General features: G+C 37.4%; 1 protein-coding gene across 1 annotated transcript in view; it reads right to left on the reverse strand.

Annotated features, from left to right (window-relative positions):
• The window catches only part of LOC107664828 (potassium channel subfamily K member 10-like), a 19149-nt gene extending 10693 nt beyond the window's left edge, over positions 1 to 8456 (reverse strand). The window contains exons 1-2 of the mRNA XM_016455505.1: positions 8076 to 8456; positions 5609 to 5991 (exon numbers count right to left, since the gene is read on the reverse strand). Coding sequence (XP_016310991.1) covers positions 5609 to 5991; positions 8076 to 8130 — 438 coding nt within the window. The 5' untranslated portion in view covers positions 8131 to 8456. The remainder of the gene's footprint in view (positions 1 to 5608; positions 5992 to 8075) is intronic.
• Between the last annotated feature and the right edge of the window lie 2179 nt (positions 8457 to 10635).

Genomic DNA, 10635 nt, shown 5'->3' on the forward strand with positions numbered 1-10635 from the left:
CATATCACATATATATATATCAAATATATCACAAATCACAGCAGTAAATATATAGATTATTTTTGACAGCTGTTACAAAACCATTTTTACAATAAATATTCTGATTTTACCTTGAGATTAGATAGCTTCGATATTTGACCACTATTTATAATAATACTTGATTAAAGTGACACTAATAGTTCTCATTTCTGCCAGGAATGCAAAAACAATTGGGAGTTAATGATATTTTGATCAGAATAACGAGACGTCAATCACGTTTGCTTCCATATTTTTGATCAGTGCTTCGCCACACAACATAGAAACTTTACTCCAAAAGTGCGCACATTAGGCTATGTATTCACACGTTTACCTCATATTTCTTTCAATAGAATTCAACCATAATTTCTTAATGACTCGCAGAAAGACGATTCTGCCGATCCATCAGTCAATATTGCGTGATCATAATTCCCACATTACGGTGACAGTAAACTTCTGCGTTCTGTCTCATAATGCATTTATGTGTCAGTTTATTTACAATATCTGCATTTCTGATTTTATTGTTGTTTGTATTGTCATGTTGCAGTATTTTACTTGCTAGTGTGCAAAATATATGTTCTTAATCATGCACTATGGTAAAAGTGTTTTTAGGTGATAACAATGTTGTTCAAAGTCTGGTTTTGTGTGTGTGTAGTTTACTGCAGTGCTCATTTCAGCTGGAAATTGTATGTATATGCACCTTTTTGGAGTTTTTCAAAAACGTACATAGAGCCTTTTCCAATGAGCCTATATATCAAGCAGTACATAAAACATCCAGCTATATATTTTGAAGCATGATGACTCATGATGCCTCACACATTCTAGTCATTCCAAATTGAACAAACAATAAATAGATCCTCTTTTGTTAAGCAAACTGTAGTTTTTGACATACAGTTTGTCATGGCCAAGGCACCCTACTGAGGTGATGATCCAAATAAGCTGTCTAGCTTTAACGAGCCTTTGATGATCAGATTTATCATTAATAGAGAGGAACACAGAGGGCGGATCAGAAACAGGTCACTCAGCCCAACAGGACGCCTCGAGAGCAGATGGAAGTACTATACTGAGATCGACAGGAAGCGGCTCAGGTGTGAGAAATGAGCGTGTGGGCAGCTGAAGGGCAGGTACACAAGGGCAGATTCAGAGTCTGTCAGTCTAGACTGGATGCGGAAAACGAAGTTTGAGCCAAGTGTAGCCATGAAAGCAGAACCTCATGCGAGAGAAAATAATGCAAGCTTATTAAATCAAGAACAAAATAAATGATGGAATTTGTGAATAGCAGATATCTTCATATCGTATGATATCTTATGAATAGCAGATATCTTATTTCAATCTTTGAAGTTTTGAGTATAATGAAACTCAAATAGCCACATTTACATTCTCTGTATCTGACCAATCAATCAGCTTGAGATTCTTTCAATGGAAACTGCTGTCCCTTGGGTGGATGCTCTTTGAAGAGTTCAATTCTCTCGTATAATGTGATGTCTTCGACCGTTTAGCGCAAATGGTTTTTACCTCAACACAGACTGCTAGAAAGCACAAATTTGCATTCCATATGTCTGCAGCTCATCTTCAATTTCTTTTCTGAACGGATCTAAATAGCATTTTACTAATCTGCTTGCCTGGGTGACTTGTATATGCGTCTGTGTCCACTACTGAGAGACGTTATACCTCTTTTAAGGTGGTGAGAAGATGAATTCGAAGAAATATAAATGCGTCTTCAGAGCAGACAGCGGGTGCTCAGATGACAGCGTCTGAAAGCTTTCAATCCCATCATGAGAAATGTCACTGTGACAGAGGTAAAGCATATAGAAGCTGTAAATACTGAGTGTCATGAGGGATGTGTTTTTCCGAGCTATAAGATTCTGCCTAAACACAGAGATTGATCAGGAAACCCAATCTCCACTAATCACCACTGCACTGTGTTATGATTCGAAATTAAATTTGTACTGAAAGCACGGTTTTCGAAAAGCCACATACTGTAGCTGCTCAACTGATGTATGCTATAGTAACTTTTCATATACTATAGCACCATTTTATATTGGTTTTTGTGGTAAAACATGACTTGGACTTCTCATTTTGACATTCACAAATGGTATAATATAACCAAAACATACTACAAAATATATTAATGTTAATTAAATATAATTGCATAAAGTAAGCAAAGCTTACCCTTAAAACATTGGTATTATAACATTATTTTCAGAACATTTAAGCTTACTTTACTCTCCAATTCTCACTACTGTAATGCAAAATATAAAGTCTCATTCTCAAGTAATAATATATAATGGTAGCATTTGTTGCGTTGCTTTTAATTACAAAAGTAAATGATTTAATTAAATCATTCCAGAACCCTATAGTAATAATTTATTGTATATCTCTAGTATATTTATTTAGCCAGTGTTAGAGGATAAATAATAGAATATGGGAAATATTTTCTTCCATTTCCTGGCAGGTAGGGTGATGCAACTGGAGGTGAAGAATCTGAGCAAATGCCAAAGCAATTCCTAGAGCTGTAGACAGTACACTAATGCTTGAACATTTCCTGGCAATTTTAGCAGAAAAAAACACCTTTTGATAGTCAATGTGCAAGCATTAGCGCACACGCTCTGTCTGGTCTACAGCTCAAAGAAGTGCTTTGGCATTTCTTCAAATTCTTCACCTCCAGTTACATCACTGCCAGACTGCAGTACATATGCACAGCTCACAGCCTGAGCAGAGCGAAAGCAACAGTTTACATGCAGCTAATCCACACACCCCTAGCCTGAATCATCAACGCTTTGCAGTATTTCTAATCAGCAAAACCACAAGTTACGTTTCCCGCTGCAGATCTGTTTTCCATTTTCTTTGTTCCGCAACTCCCAGCTCAAACAACATTCAACAGCAGAAGCTGACAGGAAGCAGCTGTCATATCCGCCTCTCTCAGGCTCTACTGGAGTCGGTGAGGCTGAGCTATTTTGAAATGGTGCTTTGTTACAAAGCTCTCAAATGCTGCTGGTTCTAGATTAAATTAGGGTTTCAGGTTATTGATTCAATTATGGTTTTTAACCTCCCCGCCTCAGTCATTCCAGGGAGCATTGCGATGGGCGAGTTTCACGTTTTCCCCTGCCCATACTCCTGATGGAGCCCCATTAGCGCAAAAGGAATCAAGATTCCCCAGCAGATGCTTTTAAGACTTGATTGTTCTTTATCTGCGGGGCTGGATAATTATCACCGCTCATCTATCAAAGAAGCTTCTGGTGTTTTAACTTGGCTTCATCTCTCAAGGACATCTTGAGCAACCGAAAATCACAGTAACAAACACCAGAACCACACAACAATATTGACTGCTCAACACAATTAGGTTAAGAATGTGTACTTCAACAAATGGTCTTCCACTGTTGGTGTTGTGACCCGTTGAGTGAATAATGAAACTGGCAGAATAGTCAGACATTGACAGAGCATTGCAGCTGCTTGAGCCATATGAACGATTTTTTGGAAGCTGAGAATCTGTCAGTGTCTAATTTGATCTGCATTGTATAAAAAAATCTCAGGACTTGTTAATGGATTCCAGTAAATCAGATAATGTGATTGTGACAGTTTTTTTTTTTTCTTCGTGTAACCCTAATGCTAACTTGCTAAGATGAGCAAGTTTGCATATGTAAATTTACCAGTAAGACTACAAGAAAAATATTAAATTTTAAGTCAAATTTGCAACATAATCTTGTTGGAAAAACATGCCTCTACAATTTTTTTTTTTTTTTAATTCCAAAAATGTGCCTATACATACAATTCACAACAGCCTCCAGCTGACATAAACATTTGGGGCAGTTTTTTTATTCCTTTCACAGAAATTGTGATTATGAAAAACACTTATCTGTAAACTAATTCATTTTCACATTTGCATTACGTAGTCAGCTCCATATGTATGGCTTTTCTGACGTAGTAAACTTGCTCGGTAGCCCACCTGGTACAGCATTGCACTTGTGATTATTAGTCCCATGAAACATGATTTGTGATAAAAAAAAGCTTAAAGTCTTGTAGAAGCAAATGGTTGCTTCAGCAAATGCCTTTTTATATCATGTTTGCTTTTGCAGGGTTTAGTGTAGGTGACAGGTTATTTTCAAATGCAATAGAGTGTAAACCTTTTAGCGCAGTCACCGGACATTTCATTTCTGAAATGCCATGATACATACAACAACCAATGTCGCTAAAATGGACATTTCACAGCACAACTATTTTAACAATACACTTAATCATTGATTGAATTCTAAGCATATAATCAATTTTTATCTCACCTCATCTGTCATCTTTCTCAACATTATTGCATGTTCCACAACAGACACATGCTATGCTCTAGAATTTGCCTGGAAGAACGTATCCTTTAGAACAGCCTTTGCTTCGTGAACATTACTATGATGCCTTACAATGCTGCCTAAGTAGGCAGCTCACTTGCTATTGGAACAGAACCAGAGTCAATTTATGGAAGGTCTCTGCACTTGGGTGCCACTTTCCCTGTTTTAAGAGGAGCTGTGAGCACTGGTCCCTGAAAACCCCAGAACTAGTGAAAAAAAGGGAGACGCAGTGCAAGACAAATAAACTGCATCTGACAAGCTTGAGCAGAACCTGACCCTTGTAAACCAGGCTATAAACAAATTACATGGACAAGAATTTATCTACCTTTCTTAAAATAAAAACTGACATAAACATGGGTCTGCCAGGAGTCTATGAGAAAGTAAACATGAATTTATACAAAGAAATTGCAAATTTAAAGAGAAAATGACTTGTGCACTAAATTGAAAGGTCTTGAAATTGTATGACTTTGTAATAAATTGGTAATTAACTTACTAAAACTTAACAATTTAATTAAGATAAAAAAACTAAGGCAAATGTAAGTATTAAAAAATATTACGATTTACAATTTATACTTGTATACTGCTTTATTTTTTGCAAGATATAAATGGAGAATGATGCTCTTTGCAGCCAACAGGGTGTAATTACAGAATCTACCAGCAGGGGCAAATGGATTTATGCTAATCAGCAAAACCTTGAACCCTTGATATGAGAACTTAATCGTAAGTCTACAGTAAATTAACTCTGCAGGAATGAAAATTAAATTTTGTCACAGCGCTAGACATCACATAACAGACCTGACAAAAATGTATTAGTCAGGTTTCAAAGATTGAAAGGTTGCAGAGTTTGCAGTGTTTCCTCCATAAATCTCTGCCATTTTCTTGCTGAGACCATTTCTGAAAAGTCGTGTTAAAGTAGCCTCTGTAAATGGGAACTATTAAAGACCAGAATGGACTTTGGACATCGCTTCAACACTGCAAAACAGATTGATTACTGCCATCATGGCCACTATCCATCAAACACTTCAACTCTACACCAAACGGCTTGCTGTCATAAGTCTGCTATGACAGTCTGCTCCGATATCTTTACATTTATTTTCGTCACTTGCTCCATTTAGAATTGTCCAACCGCTGTGCCCTGGTCTATTGCATGAGTGAAGCTCACATGTCAGACAGATCGATGAAGCTATATTGTTACACTAGATCTGAGATCCCACAAGGGACACTAGCCGAGCTCTACTACAGATGAGCAACAGTTTTACCTTGATGAGCTCTTCCAGCTCATCTCGGGTCACGCAGCTATGTTTCTCCAGGAAGGCGGCTTTCTTCAAAGTGATGGTGTCTTTTTGGTTGCTCTCAAAGGGTTGCTCCAGGGCTCTGAACACCAGACCGCCGGCGACCAGGTACGCTACCACCACCACAAACACGGCAAGGACAGTCTTCCACTTCATGACCGTGAGGAGGGCTGAGCCGTCCGCCACCGCTTCCATGCTGGCCACCATACTAGCGGGCCGGGAGACAGAAAGGCGAGGTAAAGAGCAACCCATGGGGTTCTGCATGGTGGCCACACTGGCCTGCACCAAGCTGGATTGCAACATCCCTGGTTGGACCTTCTTCGGCGGTACCAAGTTGGTCTGCACTGGCACTGTTAAAAAAAGAGACAATATATGTTTTTGCCATGCATGTGATCATTTACAACACTGGAATTGCTTCAGGATTTTATATCAAACATCAAGTCAAACTTGTACAAATCAAAACAAAAATGTTTGTAAAATCTTAAATTATGTGAAAAAATATTAATTTTAATGTAGTCTATGTCGTTTTATTTTACCTTGCGTAGTTTCGTTCATAGTTTTCGAGGACGAGAGCATGACACGCAACCTCTTCATGATGGAATCCTATTTGCTTGGCTTCTAGCAACTGACAGATGAATTTGCGACAATAACGTAAAGTTTGGACCCACAGCCCTGACGTCAAAAAGATGTGCATTTTCTCCTCTTTTAAGAGCTGATAAACCTATGAGACTTGCTACACTATATAATGATTTCCATTTTATTATTTTGCATTTTATTTTTCCCTGCTGTCCACTATCCTATCAGCACAGACCAGCTATACATTTTTGTGTTGCAAACCACTGATATATGTTGTCGTTTATCCACTGCAAAGAGCCTATTCAAAGCAAAAATCGAAGTAATTTGCTTTTCGAGTTTAGTGTTCGCTCCTGTGTTCATTTTACTTTCTTTTTAAACGTGACTATTTTAAATTAATGTAAACACTCCAGGTGGCAAAGGGTGGTGTTTCACATGTAATAGTCCCAAAGCCTCTGACCATTGCTGCATATCCACACATACACACACATGTCTGCACACACACTTCTCTTGGCTTTCTGAAAACCCATTACAGTAGAAAGCAGCAGTACAAGGGTGGAGCAACGATAAGCTACACTGTTTCAGACCGCCTGGCTTTGTTCATAAACACATAAAAGCATAAGCATTACTAACCAATATGCATATTCTACAAAAAATCATCTTGTGGAGGTGGTACTGTAAATAAATTAAAATGACCCTATAATCAATAAACCAAAGAATGCATTAATCACAGAAAGCACATATAAAGACTGAGCCTCAAGTAATTTCCCCTCAACTTTCTTTTAGTCAGGCAATCCCTTCGCCTTCAATATGATGTTGTATTGCACAACTGTTTATGTGGACACTATCCCTGCAGCATGACCGCAATAATTTACTGTGACAATTCGACCGTTGTTTACAAGCCATCTTGACCCTACCTTCAGATTTTTTATATACAGTATATTTTTTTTTCACTGAAAATTCAGAGCAAATAATTAGGAGAACATTAAGTCTTATTAATTTGAATTTATATTAAAATATAGTTCGACAATAGTGAATTAAACTGTAGTCGCATTATATAAAGGAGCTGCAGCGGTCAAAGGTATGTTAAAATAAATAATAATAATAACCTGTTCCCCAAAAGAAAAAGAACAATTCTGGAAGGTCAAAAAAGTATGTTTATTATCTCGTAAGGCATTATCTGCAACGCATTTAAATATATAAACCAGTATCGTGAATGTGTGTGATTTTCCTGTACATAGTAAGATTAGGTAATGCGCGTCACCCACGTTGCATTATGCATCTCTCGTGTCTCTGCATAGTACTCGCAGACTTTGTAGGCGCGTTATGATGCACCTCTGTTGAAGATTTCTAGAAAAAGTAGCATTGAATTGCTCATATAGACGTCTTTGTGACTTCTTCCTCTTCCACCCTTCTAAACTATTGCAGCAAACATCAACCATGCAGGTCTCTCGGTCATGTCGTGATTGTGATTTGTGAGGAACACCTCTTAAGCATCAACGGATGTTGTAATTTAAACGCGTGGTTGTGAATCTTAATAAAGGTGTCCACTGAAAAACTGAGACGGACAGAATGAGATCCTTTATTAGAATTAACAGAGATGTTAAAGCTTTGTACCACTAACTGATCACACACAGTCAACTACCTCACCCACTGGTACCCCATCGTCATTTTGCGCATCTTGGTTAAAGTGTTTTTGATTGGATTAGTTGGGCTCTTAAATCACTCTATATGACAGCTGACTGCCAGAGCGCATGTATGCTTCATTATGCTCATAATAACGTCTGTCAAATATACAGCATGAGCAATAACTCATGTATGCCACTGGAAATGCATTTTGGAAACGAAATGTTGTACCTACCTTGTGGAGGGTTCCAGTTTCCTGGTTTCCTTGGGTTTTCCGTTGGAAATTTCATTTTGGATTGCAGTTTAATTCATGGTCGAAAAGAGATCAAGTAATTTAGAGATACGGCGTGACTGTTGACTCATGCAGCGAATTTCCTTGAAGACATTGTTTTTAAACGAGACAGCGAGGTAAACGGGTGCAAGCATGAGATCATCATCTTCATCTTCAGGCGTGTGGAGCGATAGATGTGCTGCTAGACTGGCATGGAATCTGCTTCTGTCTCTTCATGGCACTTAAGAGTTCCAGATCACTCCGCCGTTTGCCAGTTGCACCATTTTCCACGCGTCAGAGACCCTTTGTGTGTGAAGTAAACAGTGAAGGTGCAGCAGAAGTCCACGCGCTGTTGGGGCATCGTCTGAGCGCTTCGCGAATGGACCATCCAGAAGGCTTTTCTCAACAGCCGCAGTATATGGCAAGCGGCTTTAACATTTATCCGATTAACTAAATAGTTTCTTTTTTTTTTTTTTTTTTTTTTTTTTATTGATTGACAGCTCTGCTTATTTTTAAGGCAGTGGCTGTTTGCACTAAGTGTAAATAGCGATAGAGACTATTTACACTAAGTGCAAATAGCAATAGATATTATTTACACTGAGGGATTGTCTAGATTGTTATTTATACTACTTAATGCAAATAGTGGCAGTTATCTGCACCTCATTATTGTAGTACATTTTAAAACAGTATGCAATAGTAATGTATTGAGTGTAAATTATAATTTTAATTCAAATTATTAAATGGATGTCACCTTATTGGGACAATAAAGCCCTCTCTAGACCTACCCTAACCCTACCTGATACTTTAGTTTCAACTTCTTGATTATTTCCTTCATTTTTATTGAAAATACATGCTTTTTCGATGTGATATGAGATTTGAAAAGGGGGAAAACAAGTTTGGCAAAGGGCGGATTCGAACCTGGATCGATCGCATCAAAGACACTGTGGTACATGCTTTACCATCTACGCCACAGAAGCTAACATTTGACAGTCGTTGACTACACCAATCACATGTTGGTGGGCGGAGTTAGTGTAAATAGCCTCCAACAAGGCGGGCTATTTGCACTTAGTGTAAATTGACACTCCACATTTTTAATTACTAACAAGTCATCTTCATGTATGGAAGCCCCTAAATAAAAACTTTAAAAGGTAAATGCGATTTTTTTTTTCTGCCTTTTTCTCGGAATTGCTAGTTTACATCTGCCTATTTATTTATTTATTTTTCAGAACTGCATGATATAAATTTAATAAATTTAAATTCAAAGTCAGAATTGTGGGACATAAACTCACAACTGCAAGAAAAAAAGTCAGAATTGTGAGAATTGTGAGTTTATTCCATGGCGGAAAAACAAAAACAAAAAACTGCAATGTAAACTCACAAGTGCGAGTTTATAACTCACAATTATAAAGAAATACGTCAGAACTGCAAGATGTAAATTGCAATTGAAGTCAGAATAAAAGTCAGAATTGTTAGATAAAAAGTCACAATTAACTTTGTTTTTGTATTCTGTGGCGGGAAAAAAAAGAAAAAGAATTGTAAAATGTAAACTCACAATTGTGAATTAATAATTCCCCCCAAAAAATGTTTTATAATTATAAATATTTTTTTTTATCATCTATATATATATATATATTATATGTATTTTTAATTAAAAAAAAAATAATTGCAAGATGTAAAGTCTAAACTCTGAGGGGGAAATTAAAAGATCAACACTACAAGATGTAAAGTCAGAATTTACAAAACAATCAATAATGTGGGATAAAAGTTGTAATGACCTTTTTTATTCCATGGCAGAAATAAGCTTCAATAGAGTTACAACAATCACACAAATCACACAATTGTGGTTTGGTTCTCCTAAGTTTACCTAAGAATGAACAGGATTTCACTCCATTGCCATTTGTTCCTGTTGATTGTTGACATTGTCAGTGGGCAGTATGAAGGGCTCTTTCAACACGCCAGCTATTGTTTTAACATCAAAGCTTTGCTCTTAGCACCCAGCCGCTAATAAGCCATCAGTGAGAGTGCAGACATCAGAACATCTGCTGGAGTGCTGGAGTGTGAACTTTTGACTGAATGCAAAACCTGACCTCCACATCAACCTATACTCAATACAGCATAAGCCCTTTCACTTTCTCTGACCTAAAGCCCCATTTTTTACTCCTCTTCATTCAACTTCATTCAAAGCATTCAACTTTAGATTAGATAAGCAATCATCTAAGCAAGAAGGCATCTTCATTGTACACTAAAGCTTCCAGTTAGAGCCAAACAAGCCTGATGCCACTGGAACTTTTTAGAACTTTTTTCTTTAGTTATTTAAAATGTGAAAGCTATCTACTGGTTGTCTACATAGAAATAAATATACTGATCTGAGTAACCTGTAATATAACATGAATTACTCAAACTCAAAAACCCTAAACAGCTAAATGGTGCATGATAAGAATGGTCTTTGCTGAACATAAGCTGCTACAAAATAAGAAAAAGAGAGAGCGAGAAACCCCCCCCCCCCCGGCATAATTCAGGCGGC

Source organism: Sinocyclocheilus anshuiensis, unplaced genomic scaffold, assembly GCF_001515605.1.
Source record: "Sinocyclocheilus anshuiensis isolate Anshui unplaced genomic scaffold, SAMN03320099.WGS_v1.1 scaffold135, whole genome shotgun sequence".
Taxonomy (NCBI): Eukaryota; Metazoa; Chordata; class Actinopteri; order Cypriniformes; family Cyprinidae; genus Sinocyclocheilus; species Sinocyclocheilus anshuiensis.